Genomic DNA, 23,332 nt, shown 5'->3' with positions numbered 1-23,332 from the left:
TCCACTATCTCTCTAGCATGTCCTCATCTCCACCATAGAAAAAGGAGATTTATGAGGGGAGTGCTAGCTTGCCCCCACCTTGCCATGGTCATCTTGCCCTTTTGCTGAATCTAGTTCAAAGGGTGGAGGAAGCTCAAGCTCTTCCCTGGGATGAGCAGTCAACTAGTGTATATCGATTGTAGATGCTAGACACCAAGCATGTGACTCCCAAGTATGGTCGAGCGGGCATGGTGGCAAGGGAGGAAAGTGGGCAGGCGCCATCAAGCAGATGTGGTGGCAAGGGAGAAGGTGGGCATCAGACGAGCAATCACAATGTGCAAGGCAGGCACGTTAGATGGGAGTGACTGAGAGCAATCGTTGGAGAGAGAAGCAGTTGAGGAGAATATTGGGCCATTCACAAACTGATTCAATAGGAAGAGGTAGAGTTCTGTCTGGATGTCGTACCCCAAGTATTTTCGTTTTGCTTTTGAGGGATCTAACTGTGTGGTTGGCCTTTAGCTCTAATTTGACCCTTTTTATGTCCTTGTTTTTACTTTTTCAGGGGTTGAACGATTCCATCTCATGTCTGTGCTTTTGTGCCCCTGCATTTTATGCATTTTTATGTGATGGGCTACTGATTTCCTATGGTGCATTGGCAGGATGTATAAAGAGAAAATTGTGTGTGTGCTGCATGTTATGCTTTGTTGTGGTTTTCACATATTTGTTAATGAGATTATTTTATTTTTCTCTTGGAAGAGAACGAGAAAATTGTGTGTGCGCTGCATGTTATGCTTTGTTGTGGTTTTCACATATTTGTTAATGAGATTATTTTATTTTTCTCTTGGAAGAGAACGTTCTGGTCAGTACCGACATATTGTTCTAGACTTAGTAATTATACTAAGTAGCGTGTCCGTGCGTGGCTACGGGACAACTAAATTTTTGTATTGAAAACATACGAGATCGCACGATAAGATACAAATACTGTAAAATTAAATACCGGCGTTAAAGTGACATTTAATCAAAAAGCAAAGTTCGTGAAATGCCATGTGTTGCAACAGGAACAAAATAATGGCTGATTTTAATTTGGATATGTGTTGTTTTGTTACCAAAGAAAAAAAACTTGCTGCCAGGCTATCTTCCATAAAGGAGTCGGTCTAACAAGTAACAACCATGCCACACAAGAAGCTACGCGGCGCAGACATTCTGTCCACGATGATGGACTAGGCATGCGCAGAGGACGTTTGATTGCCCTTGAGCGTTTGATCTCAAGGCCTGGTTCATCCATCATCGAACTCGCCATGTGGACAAGCGCCTCCATTGACTTTCTTTTCTTCCATCCTTTTAGCTATTTCTTGCTTTTTTGCATCAACTCAGGCTATCAAACAGAGGTTTCGAAGTTCAAACCACTGCAAGCAATGAAACTAAAGAAAAAAAAAGCAAGTGTAAAATTATTTCTGTGTTGTATGAAAGTTCGAACACCAAGACCAGGTATGCACAATTATTGCAAATTAGTAGATACACAGCAATAACACATCAAAGATGTACAATTATTGCAAATTATTAGATACAAAGCAATAACACATTGAAGATGTAAGCATTGGTTATGTCTCCTGAAAGTTTGAATGACTAAGAATTGGCGAGGCAGGGTAGGAAATGATCAAATAATCAATAAAGAGAACTCACTATGAAGCTTTGACAAAAGACTCACGAGTTACATATTTGGATTGACCCGTCTCATTACTTTCCACCCATCTCTTAGAGAGGTGCTCTTGAAATATCCAATGTTCATCCGGGTACAGACGAGCGAGAGCTGGGACGCGTCACACAATCTGGCAAAAGGTGCTCTTGAAATCTCCAATGATCATCCGAGTACAGACGAGTGAGAGCCAGGACAGTTATCTGCAAATGGCGATGTCCCTTTTGAGAGCATGGACAATTGTGTGTGAATTTCAGCACAAACTTAATGATAGGCTTGCCAGAGTCAATATCGCCTAGTTTTTTTTATCACATGGATGTACAGAGTACGGTTGATATTAACAAGGCTAACCATACTCTCAGGTTTCACCTGAACCAGAGGCTGTTGGATTGTATCACAACCAATAATTGCAGATAAGCTTCAGCATACCATTTGGCTAATAGCATGCAGAGATAAAGAGTGCTAATCACATTGATTTCGGATCTTGATTGATTTAGCAGAGGATGCATGATACAGAGAGACTGAATACTTCATAAATTAGAAGTGTTTCTGAAATATGCCAACAGATAAGCGAAGTACTTCATCCAACAGAGTTCGAACCTTTTAGGCCTTTGTTTTTTGAGTATTACATATCAGTTGCTATTTTAGACACATAAATAATATTGCTCCCAATCAAGAGGAGTGAGCACTTGATTTGATGTAAATGGGTATCTAAAAGCTAAAGAAAAAAGAATATGACAGCAGTGTTGCCAAGAGAGAAAGATTAACATAACTATAAAAGTGGAGGTGAGGCAAATCAGTAAAACACTGGATAACAAATAAGCACAAAAGCTTACTGTTGCACTTTGCAAGTCTCGTAAAACTATATTGCCATCTCTAAGATTATGGTTTGATTGTGCTGTGATACGAGCAACAAATCCAGGTGGAAGATGCATGTTTTCTTTCTTCCCAATGAACTCTAGAACTTGGACAATATGGAAAGTGAAGAATGGTGTCAATCTCTAAAACTAGTATAAAAAACTTGAAGCCTTCTGTGCTGTAGCAAAAATACAAGATTGACAAAATTAAAGAAGTGTCCCTCTCCATTTCCGTATTAGAGAAGCACAGACTACATATACGATCAAAGTGCTTAGTACCTAATCATAAGGATAGTTCAATTGCTTTCTTAATTTACTTAAGTGACATCCTGAGTATTCAGACTGTTTTTTAAATGATTCAATCTATATATATAGTTTATTTATTAAAAAATTACTGCAATATCTGACTTTATGATTTATGAGTAACTGAAAAATTAATAAATCATCTATCCTCACACGCAGGAGAATTATTAGCCTGCAGCAGTAGGTCGATTTACAAATTTGTGACGAGCGAATGGAAATTATGTACCAGATAGCGGACCAGAGCTCTTTTTTAATGGTAGGTGAACCCAAATTGTACCACTAAATCTTCTAATGTGAAAATAGAAAAATGATGCAAACCAAAATATTTTCATCTCCAAAGAAAAGCAAGTTGCAGGTCTGAGCAGGTATTCATCTTCACAAATAAAAATCATCAATTTGTAATTTGTATATAAAAAAGACTACTTCAATCTCGGGGCGTGGACATGAAAAACTACATAAGTGCTTCTTTTTTTTTATCTCTATCTATCATTTGTTTACTGAACCAAACCCTGCAGCTATTAGATGATTTTTCAATGTGTTAGTCCTAGCTGAATCCAAAGCACACGGGATAATACAATCTTAACTCCAAAGCATGTCGCACACATGAATCTCTGCTTAGCACGCATCTACAACCCATCCATACAATAATACCATGTAAATGTGCAGGATTTGGAATATGAGTTCTACAAACGAGACTTACAGGTGCTGAACAGAATGATGCTCCTGATCCCAGCAGCATGCTCCCAAGAGGATTGAGCTTAGATGGGGCGATGCTGCATTCATAGAAAATCAAGTTCTTGAAAATCAGATTTTAGACAAAAAAAAACTCTTATGGGGGGGATTTCATCAAACACGTTACCTGCAAAGACGATGATATCATGGAGACGGGCGGATGAACGACGTGCACGAGATGGGCCAGCCCTGATTGGATCTGAGTCCTGCTAGATTTGGCAGGCAACCCTTGCCACCAACCGCAGCTCCACCTGACCACCTCCCCCAAACTCTTGTAGCTGAGCGGCGACGCCCCGACCTGCTCAAGACGATGAGAAGCGGGCGGCAGTGTCTGGTGTTGGAGGTCAACATCCACGACCGCCGACGACAGGGCGTTCTTGAAGCGCATCGGTGAGGAGTGGGGCAGCGTGGATGTTGGGGGACAAGAATAGGAAACCGTATTCATCACTGTACATGACCAAAGTGGAAACAATAAATCAAAAATCATTGGTACATTGTCTCGGCGTGTGTTTAGTTCCACAAAATTTTGAATTCAAGGCTACTGTAGTATTTTCGTTTTTATTTAGCAATTAGTGTTCAAATATGGACTAATTAGGCTCAAAATGTTCGTCTCGCAATTTCCCACCAAACTGTGCAATTAGTTTTTTTTCGTCTACATTTAATGCTCCATGCACGGGCCGCAAACATTCGATGTGATAGGTACTGTAGCACTTTTTGAGATTTTGGGTGGAACTAAATACAGCCTCAATCTTTATCCTACGCTAAAAAATCAAACAAATATCACATACATGTCATGTGCTCAGGTCTATTGCATAATACATGCCTGCTCTCAAAATCCAGTGGAACCCAGCAGGTCGCAGCCTACAAAACAAAAAAAATCGCAGTTAGATTGGTAAGAGAAAAAGGGAAGAATAGTAGACCTAGGAGGGAATTGATCTTAGAACAATAGATGCAGGATAAAATCAAATAGAGTAAGGATAGAGAGTGGGGAGTAAACCAGCGAGCGGATGGATCGAGGGAAAGCAGAGCCGCGCCAACCATCTGCAGGAGCTCGCGCGGGGGTGGGGGGAGGGGGCCCGCCCGCGCCGGCGCGTCGCCTGCACAGGCGCCGTCGCCTCGCGCGCCATCACTGCCTCGGGAGGGAAGGAGAGAGAGAGAAAGGGGAGAGAAACGGAGGGGGAGGTAGGTGAGGGAGATATTTTTCCCTCCAACCAATCACACGTGGACACGCGGGTATGCTACAATAAAGCGACGGTGGGGGTAAAGGTGAACCACAGATCGGAAAATCAACGCCGTGCATTTGGAAACGCGGGATCGCAGGATACAGAACGATGGACCCATGTTGGAATGTCGCATTAAAAAGTGTCAACGCTTTGTTCTTTTTAGTTGCAGGAGATATACTTTCTTTGCCCTAAAATAGATGACCTTCACCCTGTTCGCTGGTTGGTTTCTGGGCTGATAAGCCCGGCTGGTGCTGGTTTGTTGTGAGGGGAAAACACTGTTGGCTGACTGATAAGCTCTGGCTGAAACCAACAAGCGAACATGCTGCCTATAGGGCAGGGCACAAGATTTTTTTTGTGGAGTGAAAAAGGTATGATGCACAAAAAAACAAGAAGAAGAAAGATAGATATGTACTGAGAAAAGAGAAAAAATATATTGGGAAAAGAGAAAGATACACTATAATATCAAGTATTTTGAGACAAATTTGAATCAAGCGAAGTCATTTATTTTGGGACGGTGGAAATAATATATTACTTATTCTAAACATACATAGGTTTTTGTATAAGATATTATCTTATAACTCAACAAATTCATGAAATTGGTATAAGTAGTGTGGAAAAAAATTCAAGCTTGTTATTACTAGCAGGGGTGACTGTCTTCTTTTGGTCCTTATGGATGACTAGAAATGATAGTGTTTTTGACACGTGCGGTTCGGTAGGTCTTATTTAGGGGAACATATTGGTCCTGATTTTAGGGTCAGTTGCAGCGAAGTTAAGAAAAGAAATAATGCACATTCAAGGCTGATCGGTGCCTGGAGACATCGGCTTTGGCCTTTTTTCGTCTTATTATGGATGACCCATTATGTTTAGAATTACGAAATGATTTTTTGTCTTTTTTTTAGTCTGTTTTAAGCATGAGTGCGAGAACTTCTTTGTAATAATATAATCTGATTCCTCACTCTTTTTGTAGTATACTTTTAAGCATGAGTGTGTTATGAGCGAGGATGAAGCCAGCTGTTTATCTACTACCTAAAAAACAAATTCATGCATCGAATGAATTATTGCTTGATTTTTAGTTAGGCCTTGTTTAGTTTCCATCAAAATTCCAAGTTTTTTCACTCTCTCTCTATCACATCAATTTTTGGACGCTTGCATGGAGTATTAAATGTAGGTAAAAAAAATAACTAATTACACAGTTTAGTTGAAAATCACGAGATGAATCTTTTGAGCCTAGTTGGTCCATGATTGAACAATATTTACCAAATAAGACGAAAGTGGTACTATTCATCAGGTTGAAAAAATTTTCGATCTAAACAAGGCCTTAGTACTCTATGACCGTTATGGGCGCTATTAGTCAGAATAGTAAGTAATGATCAATATCGATTGATATTGAGACCGTTATGAAATGACTATGTCTTCGTACCAGTCGAACCATCGGTATTACGTACAAGAGATATACCGAACATTTATACAGACTACCGGTACGAAAACGGTATTAATATACTTTTTTTTACCAAAGTCAGCACGAAACCCAACCTATTTTTTTATTTTTTTATTCTAGACCTATTTAAATTCACTCATACGAAGAGTCAAACTCAGGTCAGCTAGATGCTACCCAGGTGCTCGAACCACCAGGCTAGAGACCCTTTGGCACGGTATTGATATGCTTCCTAGTGAAATAGGCTTAGTGTGGCATCTTGTTCTGCTGTTGGTGAGCCTCTTTAGTTTGGAACGTAGGAATTTCACAAGAATCAGTTTAATTTCACAGGAAAAACGCAGGAATAGAAAAAAAATCCTGCATTCCAAACAGGCCGTTAAGATTTTTTTGTTCAAGCGAAAGAGGCTAGGACCTGCTTGATTGCAAAGCCAATTTTTACCAACCAAAACATAGGCAATTTGGCATACAATTGGTTTGATGTCAAAACATCGACAATTCTTTTCAAAATTTTGGCAAAAACAATATTTTTCTTTTTTGCTGGTAGCAAACCCAGTACCAACTTTGATTGCTTTATCAAAATATTGGTTTGCTCTAATATTGGTATTACCCATATTTTAATTTTGCCATAAAATTAACGTGGTAAACAGGCAAAGATTGGTGTTCAACGCAAGCTTCTAGTTTCTCTTCTCACGCCCAGCATGAAGATCAAGGGCTGGACTAGAGAGGAGGCGGCCGGCGGCAGCGGTGGAAGATCAAGGGCTGGGGCCTGGCAAGCCGCATTCATGACTGGTCTGGCAAGCCGCATTCATGGCAGCCAGTGTCGTGCGAGCTGATTCGTCCACGCGAGCGAGCCGAGCAACGAACGAGCCACGCCCACGCGGGAGGTGCTCCATCTCGCGCGCGTTCGATCACAGGGAGCTCCACGCGTCGGCCATCCGAGGTACTCGAGGATCGGGGTCCACGTGAACCCATCGGTGTCTTCCAGTTCTGCTTCCTATGATCCTATCCCCTTCCCTAGTCTTGAACCTCGACTACTCCGCGGGGAAGTACCGGCGCGGCACCACTGGAGCGCAGCGATCGAAGTCTTCTTCGACCAATCAACTCAACAAGAAGGTGCATTTTACTGTCGTCTCATCAGGCAGGCGATCTGATCGGCGACATGTCTTGAATGTCAGCGTATCGGGCTTTATTGATCATCTGCACAGGTATTCTTCTACTTTTCCCGGAACTCTAGAGTTCGAGTTTATTGATTTCGTTTCGGATTTGTGTTCGATCAGTTTGTGGTATAATAAAATCGGATGGTATTGTTTGTTTTGTTTTCTGGACTTTGATTTTTTTGGATATGTTTAATGTGGTTTCAGCGGAGTTTGATGGGGTTTTTTCTCGATGTAGAAATTTCTGCATTGCAGTCATTTTTTTTGGAGGGTTTGCGTCTTTGTTTTACTAGTAACCTTATTGCTGTTGGTCTTGATGACTTTCTCTAGTGCCTGATCAATTTTTTTTTTGGTGTTTTTGGTGGTGTCATCCTTAGATCAGGGGAGGAGGAAACGAAATATTGGTGGGGATGATCGGCTCTGCTCCTGATTCGGCCCGCCGGAAGCCGAGTCACGGCAGTGCCAATGATGAGATGCGGGATGATGACACTGTGGTAAAGAACACGAAGACGTCCGCTGATGCCTTCACAGAGAAGAGGAAGAAAAAGGAGCATTTGTGCAGTGCCAACCATGGGAAGGATAGGGACATACGGAATGGGGACCAAAGGATAAAGAAGAGCAGGGTGCCTGCCGCATTATGTGAGAAGGGGAGGGAAAAGGATGACCTGAACAAAACCAACAGCAAGAAGAAGATGATGGGTGTTGACCTGGACAAGAAAATGACGATTATATCGAATGACTACAATAAGATAAAGTGTAAGAAAAAGGTCAACACTGCATCCCTTGAGAAGGAGAGTAAGAAAAAACTTCCCAATGCCAGCACTGGGAAGAATACGCAAAGGGATGCTGGCGAGGAAGGGAGGATTATGAGTAACTCTGATAGTAAGGTGAAGAGCAAGAAGGTGTCAACCACATTATCTGAGAAGGAGAAGAATAAGGAAAAGCTGAACAAAACACACAGAGAGAAGAAGATGCAGGCTGATGACAGCAAGATGAGGAATTATGATAGTGGAGTGAACAAGGGGAAGGTGTCCACAACATTTTGTGATAAAGAAAAGAAAAGGAAAAGGCCAAACAATACCAACAGTGAGAAGGAGACTGCGCCAATCACATCTGCTGTTAAAGAGAAGAAAATGAGGACCACTGAGAGCATGGAGATTAAGATGAGACATGACCGACAGAATAGGAGAAATGTGCCACTTGATGTATCCAACGAGAAGATGGATATATCAAGTCACTCTAACTATAAATTAGGGAAGAGGAAATTACCACACACACAATTGAAGAGAAAAAAGAAGATGCAGTGCAATGATAGTGATAAGAAGATTCACGGTGCCAAGATGAAGGAAATGAAAATATTTAGCTGCGGCAAGGAAAAGGTTAATCAGGCTTCATTCGCATTTTTTAAAGTCATGTGCAACAATTTCGAGAAATTTATGGTATGGTTTTATTTCTTGCTGCTTTCCATTACAGTTCTTTTTTTCTCTCGTACACGCAGGAGGACTGTGTATCATTTCATTAATAGGTAGAAAAAAAATGGTCTGAATACATGCCGATTCCACAGCTTGGGCTAGTTTTTTTTTACATTCGCGCCCTTTTAATTAGATAAAAACAGCATGTAGTGCTATATCATTTTTTTGACATGTCTGGATTCATTATAGTATCCTTTTCTTTTCTTTGTGTTATGTCATGGTTCCTACCAAACATCATGTACATGCATATATTTGTGCAGGTGATACCACTAACTGTTGCACCCAGATTGGAGTATTTGACTAATCATCTTGTATTTCTTAAAGATTCAGAAGGAAAATGTTCAGTGGTCATGGTATCGAATGTCGCTGGTTCCCTTGCTTTTGATCAGGGATGGGATATTTTTGTTTCAAACCATTTGATTAAATGGGGTGAGTTTCTGTTGTTTGAGTATATTGCTGAGAGTACATTTTCTGTGCGGGTTTTTGGTACAGACTCTAGTGAAAGACTCTACTTCAATGCTGAGAGCACAACTAAAGGTGAAAGAAAGAAACAGACATGGAGTAATATGTCACCTGATGATTTGGTCTTGAACAATGGTAGTTCAGAAAACATAGATAATGGAAACTATGTTTCTGGCGAAAATCCCAGGACCAAAGTGCCTCAAACTGGTCATGTGACTTACAATACAAAAAAATACCCTAAACCAGTTGAACATGTGGTTGGATCTGGACTAGTGGCACAAGATAACAATGGAAATTTGATTGATCCACAGTGCAAAACAAAGGGTACTTCTCCACTGTGCAGCAAAGGAAAAACACTAATTATGCTTATAGATTCTGAAGATTCTGAACCTTTGGAGCATGAAAATGGGGATACAATGAAGCTAGCCACATCAGGTGCAGATTCAGATACAAGTCTTGTGGCTGTTAATACCAATGAAGACCCTATAAGAGCTCAGAGTGGCATTGGGAATGGACCCTCAGTTGTACTAGCTGACGAGAAGGGGAGTTCCCCTGAAATTGAGTGCGGAACCAAGTCCATTTCAACAACATGCAGCGAAGGAAAAACAAGATCTCAAATAATTATAACTGCTACAGATCTCTTGGATTTACATGATTCAGATGAAGATTTAGGAAGAAAGCAAAGAACAAATGCCATTCCTTTAGATTCTATCACGCCTGTGGTAGATTATCATAATCATAGCAAGACGAACATTATCCAAAACTTTTACAGAAAATATGAAGCTCCTGGAGGTTTTCGCTGCTTGGAGAAGTGGAGGAAGGATGTTGTGAACAATCAAGCATCTCTTGATTGCACTGTACCGATTGAACCTGAAAACCCACAAAAAAATGACAGCATGTTGGTTGATGGTTATGGTTCAATTGAACTAAACCCTGTAGATGAGTACATTTGTTCCGAGGGCAATCATGAATGTGTCCAACCAATATTCACCACGCCCATCAAAGAACCATCAAGTGCTGATAGAGTAACCAATTGCGGACACGATGGGACAGAGATCGACTATAGCATCAATGAGAAAGATGGAGGTCTGATTCATCTCATAATTTTTTTATGATTGCTACCATTATAGGGTTTGTTTGGATGCACTCGTATCTACCTCAATCCACATAATCCACATGTGCTGGAGTGGATTAGGGTGGAAATTAAACTTACATCCTAATCCACTCCAATACACATGCATTGAGGTGGATACGAGTTGTGCTGTTTCATTCAAAAAAGAGTTTATCGTGGAGGTAAATGATTTTTGTAGTAGAAATAACTAATTTCTACATCATTCTATAGGTGCTTCTGTTCTACTTGAAGCAAAAGGGGAAGGATTGGAACCTATGGGAAGCATTGTACATAGCCTAAGTAATAATGTCCCGCTGTGTGCGAACCCTGTAGTTCCAGGTAAGGATGGTGCACCAGGACTAACCCCTATTGGGTCTGAAGGAAGTTGTGCCTTTATTGAATCAATGTTCACTGGGCCCATTGAGAAAACCTCAAGTCCTGACGAAATATCCAAATGCAGCAGTAGCACGAAAGAGATCGAACATAATGTCAATGGAAAAGGTGGGGATGCGCTCTTAACTTTCTAGTATTATTACTTCAACTGTTTTTCTTTTAAAGTTCTCTTGGTTGTTTATTGTGGAGATAATTGTTGTTTATAGCATATTATTGAATCTATGTTTGGTAGGAACTACTGTTCAATTTGAAATCCAAATGGATCAAGTGGAGCCAGTGAGTGTACGCAGCAAAAGTTGCAACATTGTTCTACGTGCCAACAAATCAGGTGAGCTTATTTTATCTTGTTTTGTTTCAATGTAAAATTAAAGAGTGGGTAACTTGTTTTGTTTGTATATAAAATTAAAGAGTGGGTTTCTGATTGGATAACATGTTTCTAATTAGTCTGTTGGATTAATCCATGCAGAACATCCTTCCTCCAAACAGGAAAGTAGAATGTCTAGTAACACTGAGGTCCCAGAGCCTTTGTTGCCTATGAAGGACGAAATTCTGAAGCTGGATTATCATTCTCCACCAGAGATCAACTCGCAACTGTGCATTCCTGATACCACTCAGAAATGGCTTGTGAGTTGTGCAGATTCCATAAATAGTCTTCTTTCACTAATGCCTGTATATCTTTTGTACTTTCGTATTGGTGCAATCAAAAGCATCCTTGCAAAAAGGAAGAATTATGGAGTTGTGACCTCTTGCTCCCCAAGGACTCACCAAAAAAAAAACCCCCACAAACAGCGACCGAATATTCACTAATTTAATATTATTCAATTACTGACGGTTTTGAACAATGGATGGTTGTTATTGTGGCCATGATGATGTAGAGGTTGTGGATTGTGCAAATGGAAGCATACAATTTAATGGGGCCACAATACTAGCATCACTTGAACTGTTTAAAAACTGTAGAGTAACGCCTTTTTATACTTACGGGGTTTGGACCTGAAGTTCATAATCTTTCTAGTTGCCTAAATCCCTCAATAGGTTGTTGTAAAACATGTTGATCTGCTGAGATCATGGTGTGCGGATTTGTAGCACTTGCTTTAAGACTGCTTATAGAGTATATGCTGTAATAAGTATTGATGTCTAACAATATTAGATTTTATCTCTCTAAATATTGTTCTGATGACAGTTCCGTCCATATTTGTTGGGGCTATTAGATTATTCCAGTTTGATGCTTCGTTGGCCTCATTCACCTGTTCATAGTTTCTAAGCTCTTAAGTAAGTTTCTGATCACATCGCTGAAGGTGTTTCTGATCAATATTCCCCCAGGACCTATCCAAGTCGCTTTCCAGTGCAGTTAGACAGAGAAGGCATCATTGGAATATTATAATGCTGAAGGATGCCATGAAGAGATTATGGCCTATTATTTACCATGACAGCCCAATATTTGTGGGCTTCACGGCGGGCTGGAAACATTTTGTTGCAGCAAACAACCTCCAGACCGGGGATGTCTGCGAGCTTATTAAGGAGTCAGACGATGATGAGCCGGTGTACTCTGTCCGAATGCGTGCTAAAATTTAAAATCCCACTTCATCGGTGCACTTCTCTTAGGTGGGCTAAACTTTGTGATTTTTTTACCTATCAATCAATCAACTGAGACAATAGCTGACTCTTCTGTTCTTTCCATAATAACCCTTTGCGACTTGCGAGTGTGCAGGCCTCAGGAAAGCATGCTTCAGTCGAACTACTAGGCAGATCGTGTGAATACAATGTGGATCTGCCGTTTTTGCAGGAAGTCGTGGGAAAACCATGTGGATCTGGCATTTCTGCGTGGGCAGTGACTGGTGAACTTTTGACGATCCACATCCTAGAACTCTAGAAGTCAGGCAGGCTGGGAGCCTGGGACTGCACCTGCACCTGTCATATTTATCAGTCGTTGGAACTGATACGTTTGTTCTGTGTAGTGTAGTAGCGTGTAACCATAACCATGAACCGTGACGATGTAGCGATGAGGCGGTTAAGATCACATGCGCTGGACAGGGTCGCTTTTGCTCTCTGCTGCCTGACCCTGGTAATATTTCGACCATGGCATGACTGAACTTGATAAAGATTTCTATATATAATATTACTGTCACTATTGTTCTTGCCTCTATGGATTCGTTTTTACACCTAATTAAAATCCTTGATATATATACTTTGCGAGTTGCGACAAGGTTAAGCATGCTTTCCTAGAGAAAATGCATGCAATACGAGGATGTTGAGCCGCAGCGCATGGACTGTGATGGTAATAAACCTTGTAAATGAGCCTTCCGTTGTTCCGTGACAGTGATAGCACAGGGTTATGTTCTTGCTGTCCTCAAATAAAAGCCACAGATGCTCGCATCGCATCTGTTGTCCTGTGCCGTGGAGGCGGTGGCCCGTGGCCGGGTGGAAACGCTGGACTGGAAAGCAAAGCACAGTTGCTGACCGCCGCGCGCGGACGCGTTGGACAACCAAACCATCCTGATTACGGAAGCGACGTCATCGCTAAACGATTCGCGGCGACAAGACTCGACTCGGCGTCTCCGTCCGCGCCGGTGGCTGCCCAACGCCCACGCGCTGCCACTGCTACCGCTAGCCGCCCGCATTGATCGATCCCCTCTCCCTCTCCCACCTGCCCCTGCCCGGATTGAAGCCGATTTTATGAGGCCGCGCCGCGCGTGCGTTAATGCTGCCACTGCCAGAGTGCCAGTGCCCGGCACGGCTCGCAACGCCACTCCCCGCTGGCCGCTGGCGTCTCAGCAGTCTGGCACTCAGCACGACGCCTCGACTCGACTCGAACTCGACGGACAGCGAGCACAGAGCAGGGCGGGACGGGGCCGTGCGCCCGTGCCCGTGCGGTGCAGAGGGTGAGAGGGGTTGGGATTTCCGCCCGCCACCGGCGACCACATCCCCAACGGTGTTTTAATTTCAGCTCATCAAACCCAACCTGCCTGCCAGCCCCGCTGTCCCCATCGTCGAGCTCAGCACTCAGGCTGCCGCAGTCCCTCTCGGCCGCTCCACAGTTTACTACAGCAGAGCCAAGATGCGCCCGATGCACCGTGGACTCGGGTTGCCTCTGATCTGCATCTGCTCCGGCCTCCGGATGCCAGCCAACGTCAACCCTACCTGCGTTTTGTTCTCTGCCTGCCGCTGCTGGCCTGCTTGCCTTCGCAGTCGCAGTCGCAGTTCTTCTGCAAATTCAGTTCGCAGTCCGCACGCAAACCGGCTGACTGGGCTGGGCGGTGAGCCTACCACACACGTCAACGGTTCCGTTGATGAATTTGACGTGTCCAAAGAGTGTGGCGTGAGGGAGGGTGTGTGTATGTACTTTATTCTGAAATCCCCTGCTATGTTATGAACTTATGATCCATCCCATGTAAAGATTGCTACTTTGACTCAATGCTTTTTTTTTTGTATTCCGCAACGAATATTTATTCAATTTTGTATTTCTAATAAGAGTAGTAGAGTACCACTCCACGAGCTTCTTATAAAATCCAATTTGAAAATTGTCTGTTGAGAATGCAATCAAAGTCGTCCTCTAAAAAAAATGCAATCAAGTCAGCAACGAATATTTATCTATTTTTATATTTTTTTTCTAATAAAAATACCACTGCCAAAATTTCTTAAAATCCAATTTGAAATCTGTCCGTCGATACGAACTCTACTAAGGAGAGATTTCAGTCCGTGTTCGGTTAGTCTTGGTACACCAGTTCCACCCACCGCCGGAGAAAGGCCGTCCCACTTATAAGTCCCGTCCAAAGCGCGACACCGGGCAGGCACACCCGCAACGCATCGACCGCCAGTGATCCAGCTCCTCCAGCTCCCCAAAATCCGACGACGCCAGCCATGGCCGGCACGTGCGCTCACGCCGAGTTCCTCCGCGCGCAGCCGGCGTGGGCGCTGGCGCTGGCGGCCGTGGGCCTCCTCGTGGCACTCCGCGCCGCCGTCCGCTTCGCGCTCTGGGTCTACGCCGCGTTCCTCCGCCCGGGCAAGCCCCTGCGCCGCCGCTACGGCGCCTGGGCCGTCGTGACGGGCGCCACCGACGGCATCGGCCGCGCCATCGCCTTCCGCCTCGCCGCCGCCGGGCTCGGCCTCGTCCTCGTCGGCCGCAACCCGGAGAAGCTGGCCGCCGTCGCCGCCGAGATCAAGGCCAAGCACCCCAAGGTCCCCGAGGTGCGGACCTTCGTGCTTGACTTCGCCAGCGAGGGGCTCGCGGCCGGCGTGGAGGCGCTCAAGGACTCCATCCGGGGCCTCGACGTCGGCGTGCTCGTCAACAACGCCGGGCTGTCCTACCCGTACGCGCGCTACTTCCACGAGGTGGACGAGGAGCTGATGCGCAGCCTGATCCGGGTCAACGTCGAGGGCGTCACTCGGGTCACGCACGCCGTGCTGCCAGGCATGGTCGAGAGGAAGCGCGGCGCCATTGTCAACATCGGCTCCGGCTCCGCCTCCGTCATGCCTTCCGATCCGCTCTACTCCGTCTACGCCGCTACCAAAGCGTGAGTTCTCCGGTTTCCTGCTCTCGAATTACTGCTGTATCCTTGGCTATTTACTGCCGCAGTTGTACAGGCTATAGCTTAAATTGGCTCGATTGTAGGATAGATGGAGGTAGTAGTAGTAGGATTGACTGATTGAGAACAAAGGACCACCACGTCTTTCTTGCCTGTCTGTACTTGCCTACTTGGTTTGGGAACAATTGTAGCAAGACTGGGATCGGGGGATTAGAGGAAACGCCTTCGGTGTGAATTCTTAGCTTGCGTGTTGGTCATGCCAGATTCTGATGCAATCATAGGGGGAGTTAGTTAGATGTTCATTCATATGCTAGAATTAGTTGGGGTACTGAAATTGCATCAGTCTAGGATTACTTGAAATGTCCTGATCTGACGTATGATCCTTCTCCTTAGGGGAAATGAAAAGATAGCTAACTGCAATCAGTAAGCTACACATAAGCAAAGAACTTTGACAGTTAGGCGTACTAATTTCTGTATACATAATAAGAACTATAATTAGAGCTCATGGAATAGTTGGGCTGTATTATCCTGTGATCTAGTACATATTGGATGAAGAGTTGAAAACCTATAAATAATCAATTATTGCCATGTAACATACATGCACGCAACAGCTGTTAAATGAGCAATTGACCTATTTTGTTTGTGTATCTTTGTGTTATGCACTACATACTTAGCTGAAAAATGCGAACATGATGAATCTTTCATAGGGGTGAGTGTGCGTGTGTTGTGAACCTTTGAGTCTGTACGGTGTAATTCTTTTTTTTTTAAATAACTGTAATTAGGCAGATGCACACATTCCCTTCAACTTACTAAGTGCACGCTAAAAATAATGTTATCTTCTGTATTTCCCAGGTATGTTGACCAATTCTCAAGATGCCTCTATGTTGAGTACAAGAGCAAGGGTATTGATGTGCAATGCCAGGTAACAAATCTCTCTTTGCATCTAATGTATCTTGTCTCGAATTATCAACCATTTCTATAGTTAACTTAGTTTTGTGCTATTGAAATGATTTATTGTCTCTCACCAAATTCAAATTTTCCATTTCAACTATAGTTTCTAGATCTCTTTTCTCTTTCTAAAGAACTAAAAGAAATTTTGGTGAACCACTCTAGTTGTTGTTTCAGCTTCATGTTAGTCCTCACATACTGAAGTGGTTCTGAAATTTCCAAACATCTAAAATTAACCATCTCGAATCATCATTTCACGTGTTCTACTAAACTTGGTTAAGCGTGTTTATCTGTTCAACTGATTTGTGTCTACCTTTTTGATAATGCTTCTTGATCAATTGGAGATTTAGTGCTTTTGCAAATAATTGCATCGGTCTTGTCAGTTATATGCTGTATTCCCTATGAACTTTTGCACTCAATAACTTCTTCAATCTATTCAGGTGCCCCTATACGTGGCGACAAAGATGGCATCCATCAGGAAGTCTTCCTTCATGGTCCCATCTGCTGATACCTATGCTTGTGCTGCTGTTCGTCACATTGGATACGAGCCTAGGTGCACACCGTACTGGCCACACTCTGTCCTGTGGTTCTTGATCTCCATTCTTCCCGAGTCCCTTATCGACAGTGTGCGCCTGGGCATGTGCATGAAGATCCGCAAGAAGGGGCTGGCCAAGGACGCCAAGAAGAAGGCACTGTGATTGATGTTTCAGAATGCATGTTCAGATTCGCACATTTCCTCATCACCTGTAGTAGACATGTGCCTTGCTGTAGTCACTTTATTAGCTACCATTGCCTCCTGAGTCTGAAAAATCGAGAATGTCGTTGTTCCATCCACCGTTATGATGTTAAAAACTATGATTCTTCAATTCAAAATGTAACACTAATACGAGTAATGATGAATGAAATTAACTTGAAGAAGTTGTGTAACTCAGATGTTTTTCTGAACCATTTCACATTTTTGTGAAGTTTCTTTTCCCGCACGTGTCTTCGAATGGAATTTTCTGTAAACAAAGTTTGCCACACTAAAACCTCATGATAGTGCTATTTATGGATTATTCAATACTCTCGCTTCTCCATTTGTCTTGAACTATCGTTTTCAGCAGTGTTACATCGTTTGTAACTGGTTTTCGGCAGTGTTAGATCATTTGTAACTGTTTATGGAAAATTCTGCAAATAACTGAACACAAGCACGCAAAGACAGTCTTGTGCGGGCAAAGAACTGTAAAAATGTTCGTTGGGCATCCAATTCAGCAGGAACGACCGTGGACATGTAACTAGTGGTACTATTGCGAATCAAATCTTTTGCTTTCTATCACAAAGTATTACTACAGTGTTGTCCAGATACAGTCCTCAAAACAAACAACTCATCCTCTTCAAACAGAAGTGTCAGTTCTTTGTATCCAGCTAGCAAAAATAACACAGAAAAGGTAGAGGTTACAGTTGAACATCTCCAAAACATCAAAACTAAGGTTACATTTTTTTTACAAGAAAACTAAGGTTACAGTTGAACACCTCCGAAACATCATGAAGTTAGACCATCACTTGTCAGCTGGGCCTCATGATCATCTCCACGGATGCCTGTTGTTTTCCCTAGTGATCTCTGGCTAAGCATTCGGACGATGCCACTTTTCATCTTCCGGACTTGAGACCCATTGGCAGATTGATTACCACCCATTGTCCTCGCAAGCTCTTCTGAAAGAGCCTTCACAAGGACGTCGAAACGGCGCTTGGCTGTGGGGTACCTTGATATCGACTTTGTGATCCCTTGCAACCTTGCAGTAGGATCAGCGGGGTCAGAAAGGACTATTTTTTCTTTAGTGATTGAAAAGGAGTGATGAAAGGAAGTACCTTCGAGCAAATGCTTCTATTTCTGCTTGTTTTCGCTCACTCAATGGTGGAAGCCGAATGAGATTCTCCTTGATGCGCTTTGGATCACTTATCAAGAGCACTTGCTTCTCAAGGTATGCTTCCTCTTCTTCTGTGAAGTTCTCAGCTTTGATTTGATCTTTGATGACCATCAGAGGGTCAAAAAACCACTCAAAGATTTTACTCTTAGGCCTATTGTCAGATGTTATCTCAGATCCATCACCTGCATATTTCACAGGAAAGTCTCGCAGGTCATAAAAGGTACCATAAACCTCTTTTAGTGGCGAAGAAAGGTACTCTTACTCACTTAGAATCAGACCATCAGAATTGGTTTTGGCAGATCGGAGGAGGGCCTTAAGGATAACATATGCTGGTAACCCAACATTAAGTACTCCAGTGCTAGCTTTGCCTGCCTTTGTTCCTTCTATATCTTTTGGGGTTATCACTCCTTCAGCGACCAGATCCTTGCCACGGTGCTTACACTCTATGAAAAGGTGATCTAGCAACTAAGCAACACATCTAAATCAGTTATACTGCACAAATTTCGAAACACCAAAGAATCGTAGCATGCTTTTAAATTTTAAATGAGATTATAAAATCTCATAGTATAATATCTAAACTCTACAAAAAGTATAGCCCCACCATAATACTCCCTCAGTTCCAAAATTACAAGACGTTTTGCCTTTTTCTAGATACATTGCTTTTGTTATGAATCTAGACATGGTGTATATCTAAGTGCATAGCAAAAGCTATGTATCTAGAAAAGTCAAAACATCTTATAATTTGTAACGGAGGTAGTAGAATACAATAAAAGTAATCTAAATGGAGCATGGGCCAGTGTCAGTATAGAGAATTTTTATGTACTGGGAACACAGTGAAATTTCTTTTGCCAGTTTTCCAGAAAAAGATCACCTTGAATGGATTGAACTCATCAAAGCTACTTTTAAATGATGTTACGTGCTGAGGAGCTTTCTTTCGATCATGCTTGTCCTTGGATGAACCGTGCCTCGAGAGAGAACCACCATGTGAGGAAGCTTCATTTTTCCTATATTTAAACCTAGTCATGGAAAGTGAAATTTTGAGTAACTTGTATTATTCGGTGTTGCCCTACAAAGATTCGTCATGTTCAACAACTGAGTATTGCAGAAATGCGTATGTTTCGATGGATTTGTGGTCACACAAGAATGGACCGAGTTAGGAACGATGATATACGTGACCGCCTAGGGGTAGCACCAATTGAAGAAAAGCTTCTCCAACATCGGTTGAGGTGGTTTGGCCATGTCAAAGGAGACCTTCAGAGGCACCAGTGCATTGTGGAGTCCTAAGCCAAGCTAATAATGTGAGGAGAGGTAGAGGTAGACCGAAATTGACATAGGGGAGGCAATAAAAAGATATTTGAAAGCTTGGGATATACCTAGAGATCTATGTTTGAATAGGAGTGCTTAGAAAGCAGCTATTTATGAGCCTGAACCGTGACTTGGAGCTCTTGGTGGGTTTCAACTCTAGCCTACCCCAACTTGCTTGGGACTGACAGGCTTTGTTGTTGTTGTTGTATTATTCGGTGTACAATTCAAGGACAACATTTTGGTACAGAATAAACCATTTGTACCTAGGAAAGCAAGATCCTGGTGCCATGTCAAGTACGTCATTTGTATATTCATCAAAGATGGATACTGATGATATTACATAAGACAGTCCCAAGAAAAGTGAGGATTCCTGCCACATAAACAAGATTGCAACTGTAAGCTTCACGTTTCCACATCTATCATGCTAAATCAGGTAATATTTCATCATAATACTAGCTTTATGCTATAAATGATATTTTTCTGTTGCCAGTCCAAAAAGATTTGTCAATACCTGATAAACCACCACAGCAGCATATGCACCAAACGGAACACTGCAGATAACAGAGGCTAGAAAAGCTCCTATAACTGCAAATGGCCAGAGAAGAATTGCAAGACCAGCAAACGGCACGCAAGCTGTCTCAAGAAAAGGTCCTTCTCTGCCAACAAGATCTTCAATCAACCGCTTCCATCCTTTGAATAGCATAACAGGGAACTTGTACAAGGCAATTAGTGTGAACATTATTGCATCCACTACAAGCCCACAAGCAGCAGCAAATATTGCACCAGGAATTTGTAGCAATCTGGGGTTGCAAAGTTAATTATTTTGTGCCATGCAGAATTCCTCAACTAAAACAATATCACTACAAGGGTGTTTAAATATTATCGATCGGATCAAGATTTAAAAGGATACTGAACTTCAATTTACATGGGACACTCCCCCATATCATTTCTTTTTAAAGCGAGTTCTCAAGTATGAATTAATTGTGTGTTTCTGGTCTTTCTTGTGACCACACTATAGTGTATCTTGTTGTTAACCTGAACTGTTTATGATGTGCAAGAAAAGCTAACCAAGATAACAAACAGACAGAATATTTTAATTAGAGTACCAGATGAAGGTAATGACTCATTTAGTACAATTACAACTCACTTGTTAACACATATAGTTATAAGGAAGAATGAAAAGGCTGAAAACAATAACAGAAAGAAAGTAGACCTAAGACCTTATTTCATATGGCTTGCCATCGGGAGGTGCATGAAAACGAACTTCATCCATGATTGAAAAATATGAGTGTACCAACATGTCTTTCACGTCCCTGACTACTGTACAGCTTCCTGTGATAGTGCTCCATGTTCCATCCTGCATTTCCAGTTAGCTAACCATGTGAAACAGGTATTGTACACACAAAACAGATATCAGAATGAAACCATTACAAGTAAATTGTACCAAAAAACAGTGAACAAGTGTCTTTTCTTTTCCTTCCCCAACTGCATCAAATGTAGCCATTACTGGTGCTAGAAAGCCATAAGCCAAACCAGCAAGGATGCTTCCCGCGACGCCAATTATTAGCCATAGAACCAAAACCACAGTTGCAGCGATAAGAAGCAGCAACTTTACGACCGGTCCTACCATCTTGGTTCTGCTTTCATAAAAAGGTGATAAGCACATCCAAATACACTACATTCCATTACTTTCCTTTCAGGACTGCAAACGCTACCTGATGATGCAGTAATATGTCCAAATCACATGCATAGGCCACAAGCCTAGAATAAGTGCGGAGATTCCAATTGTCATGACGAGCCATGCCCATGGGCCAAACAAAGCACCTGGATTGGCAAGATTAGCATGAATCGATAGACCAATAGGAACTGAGATCAACAATAATTACCAAGTACTCAAACAGTCCATGAAATGTAGGCTAGCCAAGGTATTAACATTTACAATCAGAACACTATTTTTTCTAGAATTAATCCAAAATCTCATGTGCACAGTTCAATTCATATCCCTAGATATTCTGATTGCAAAACACTGCAGAAATAAGTCTATTGCCCCTATCAAGCAGAATGGCACAAATAACAAGTAAAAGCTACGGCATGAATAAATCTGCAGATGCCAAAAAAAAAAAAGAACCAGGCAGATCGAGCAATATTCATAAAGTCAATACTCTGCCAATAAAAGTTAGGCAGAAAGTATTGATATACCTATATGTACTACACCATTTGCTCCCTTATTATCAAAGGGAGTGTATATCAACTCATAAATGGACTACTTCATTGGTGATATGAGCATTTATGCAAGCCAAATCAAGGCAACCAGGTTACATCATTGTTCATTACTGAAGCCCACAACAATGGTTTGAAGGAGCAACCAAGCATCAGTACAAGCAGAACCAGAATAGCTCAATCGGCAACCATTCTTAGCATAGGACTAGCAAATGCAACACACCACGTGAACTGATTGATTGAATTTACGAAACAAGGACACAGCCGTGTGAAACCATCCTTTAATACAATTACATTCCATACTTTTATTAAGAAAAAAAAGGAGAGAAGAATGGACTGACAGAGCAAGCGTTCTGTCCACCTTTGATGATGCCGAGGAGGAGAAGCGCAAAGAAGAAAGGCAGGAACTTGATGAAGCTCCAAACAGATGCCCAAATCCCAGACTCCATTGACAACCTTGGTCAAAGGCTTCTCACAAGCACACTCCCTTCCTTCGAAGACAATCAAAGCCGTCCACCCCAAGACTGCAAAACGGGGAGATAAAAATGTGAATGCCCCTCATCAAACCCACACCGGAGATAGGGTAACTGAAACTGGCGCCCAGAAGCAACTAAGAAGCTTGCAAGAGGAAACCCACACCGGGGCCTGGAGATTAGATTGCCGGTGGTTATGGGCTTTGAACTAAACAAAATCAAAGGAAAAAGTAACCAAGAAAAGGCAGACCTGACTGGGCAATCGCCTCGCGCTGTCAAATGCTGCGTGGGCTGGGACCTGACCTGACCTGACTGCGGGAGGCCGGTGGAGCGAGGTTGCTTGCGCGATTTTTTATTCAAAGATTTTGGGGAGTAAAAAGGAGCTCGCTTTGCTGGTGGAACGGAAGTGGAAGTTGGTGCTGCTGGCGAGCAGAGCGGAGCCGGGGGCTTTGCAGCTGCAGCAGGCGGGGCAGGCAGGCCGAGGAGGACGAGGGATCAGGGAAGGAAGGAGCCAGTGCCGGAGTGCCCACTGCGCAGTGGTCGGCGTCGGCCAGATGCATCCTTCACTTGTCTCGCCTTTGCTGGGAAGGATACAGGGGGAGGGAGATAACTGGCGTCCGTACTAAGGGGGGATGTTTGGTTCCAGGGTGTTGTGACTAAAATCTACATGTTTGGTTCCAGGGTGTTTTGACTCAAATCTACATTGAACTAAACAGTCAAACACTTGACTAAAAATAGACTAAAATTTTTTAGTTCTTTAGTTCACAAAACTAGACTAAAAATAAAAGGTGTTGGGATAGCCATGCCTCTCATTTATTGCCATATCTCTTCACTTTAGTTCATTTTAGTTTAAGGAACCAAACACCACTTTAGTTCACTTTTAGTTCACGTACTGGGCCTGTTTGGTTCCTTTAGTCCGCGGACTAAGTTTAGTCTCTGAACTAAAGTTTAGTCCGTACCATATTTGGTTTCAGGAACTAAAGTTTATTAATGTAGTTGTATAAAGACAATATTGCCCCTGTTGAGATGAAGATTATACAGCTGCTGGCCGTGCTGCTGGACGCGCTGCTGGCCAAATGGAAGAATGCTCATACATTCAGAAGATGATGGCTGCGCTGCTGGCCAAATGGAAGAATGCT

General features: G+C 42.7%; 3 protein-coding genes and 1 long non-coding RNA gene across 7 annotated transcripts; 2 read left to right on the top strand and 2 right to left on the bottom strand.

Moving 5' to 3' along the window:
• Positions 1-1,033: 1,033 nt before the first annotated feature.
• LOC136463735 (uncharacterized) lies at positions 1,034-3,979 on the bottom strand. Of its 3 annotated transcripts, none has more exons than XR_010761069.1 (4): positions 3,695-3,979; positions 3,536-3,608; positions 1,663-1,878; positions 1,034-1,400 (listed from the first exon to the last, which is right to left on the bottom strand). It is a non-coding gene; the product is annotated as an uncharacterized lncRNA (long non-coding RNA). The 3 variants fall into 3 exon arrangements; XR_010761070.1 differs by having other exon boundaries at positions 1,688-1,878; XR_010761068.1 differs by lacking the exon at positions 1,034-1,400 and having other exon boundaries at positions 1,432-1,878.
• Positions 3,980-7,253: 3,274 nt separating this feature from the next.
• Positions 7,254-12,948, top strand: LOC136463734 (B3 domain-containing protein Os02g0598200-like). Of its 2 annotated transcripts, none has more exons than XM_066462715.1 (8): positions 7,254-7,430; positions 7,757-8,758; positions 9,112-10,399; positions 10,656-10,925; positions 11,050-11,145; positions 11,284-11,441; positions 12,138-12,419; positions 12,526-12,948. In XM_066462715.1, exons 2-7 carry the CDS (start codon positions 7,790-7,792, stop codon positions 12,387-12,389), a joined length of 3,033 nt encoding a protein of 1,010 aa, XP_066318812.1. In that variant the 5' UTR covers positions 7,254-7,430; positions 7,757-7,789; the 3' UTR covers positions 12,390-12,419; positions 12,526-12,948. The 2 variants fall into 2 exon arrangements, with proteins under 2 accessions (XP_066318812.1, XP_066318811.1); XM_066462714.1 differs by having other exon boundaries at positions 7,757-8,818.
• A 1,612-nt stretch (positions 12,949-14,560) lies between these two features.
• On the top strand, positions 14,561-17,215 carry LOC136463733 (very-long-chain 3-oxoacyl-CoA reductase 1). Its single transcript, XM_066462713.1, has 3 exons — positions 14,561-15,328; positions 16,193-16,262; positions 16,729-17,215. Exons 1-3 carry the CDS (start codon positions 14,676-14,678, stop codon positions 16,984-16,986), a joined length of 981 nt encoding a protein of 326 aa, XP_066318810.1. The 5' UTR covers positions 14,561-14,675; the 3' UTR covers positions 16,987-17,215.
• Positions 17,216-17,578: 363 nt separating this feature from the next.
• LOC136467246 (uncharacterized membrane protein At3g27390-like) lies at positions 17,579-22,821 on the bottom strand. Its single transcript, XM_066465863.1, has 11 exons — positions 22,444-22,821; positions 22,082-22,244; positions 21,216-21,324; positions 20,945-21,137; positions 20,721-20,857; positions 20,012-20,300; positions 19,764-19,870; positions 19,067-19,211; positions 18,462-18,660; positions 18,137-18,377; positions 17,579-18,060 (listed from the first exon to the last, which is right to left on the bottom strand). The coding sequence occupies exons 2-11, from the start codon at positions 22,167-22,169 to the stop codon at positions 17,811-17,813; spliced, it is 1,758 nt and encodes a 585-aa protein (XP_066321960.1). The 5' UTR covers positions 22,170-22,244; positions 22,444-22,821; the 3' UTR covers positions 17,579-17,810.
• Positions 22,822-23,332: the final 511 nt, after the last annotated feature.

Source organism: Miscanthus floridulus, chromosome 7, assembly GCF_019320115.1.
Source record: "Miscanthus floridulus cultivar M001 chromosome 7, ASM1932011v1, whole genome shotgun sequence".
NCBI classification, from domain to species: Eukaryota; Viridiplantae; Streptophyta; class Magnoliopsida; order Poales; family Poaceae; genus Miscanthus; species Miscanthus floridulus.
This window is presented reverse-complemented; position numbering and strand designations above follow the sequence as displayed.

Coding starts and splice junctions, on each gene's coding strand:
- LOC136463734 (XM_066462714.1), top strand. CDS start 7,790: ATGATCGGCTCTGCTCCTGATTCGGCCCGCCGGAAGCCGAGTCACGGC. Junction 8,819..9,111: donor ACAATTTCGAGAAATTTATG/GTATGGTTTTAT, acceptor ATATTTGTGCAG/GTGATACCACTAACTGTTGC. Junction 10,400..10,655: donor CATCAATGAGAAAGATGGAG/GTCTGATTCATC, acceptor ATCATTCTATAG/GTGCTTCTGTTCTACTTGAA.
- LOC136463733 (XM_066462713.1), top strand. CDS start 14,676: ATGGCCGGCACGTGCGCTCACGCCGAGTTCCTCCGCGCGCAGCCGGCG. Junction 15,329..16,192: donor GTCTACGCCGCTACCAAAGC/GTGAGTTCTCCG, acceptor TGTATTTCCCAG/GTATGTTGACCAATTCTCAA. Junction 16,263..16,728: donor GTATTGATGTGCAATGCCAG/GTAACAAATCTC, acceptor CAATCTATTCAG/GTGCCCCTATACGTGGCGAC.
- LOC136467246 (XM_066465863.1), bottom strand. CDS start 22,169: ATGGAGTCTGGGATTTGGGCATCTGTTTGGAGCTTCATCAAGTTCCTG. Junction 20,858..20,944: donor CACTTGTTCACTGTTTTTTG/GTACAATTTACT, acceptor CTGGAAATGCAG/GATGGAACATGGAGCACTAT. Junction 18,378..18,461: donor TTCTGATGGTCTGATTCTAA/GTGAGTAAGAGT, acceptor TGAAATATGCAG/GTGATGGATCTGAGATAACA.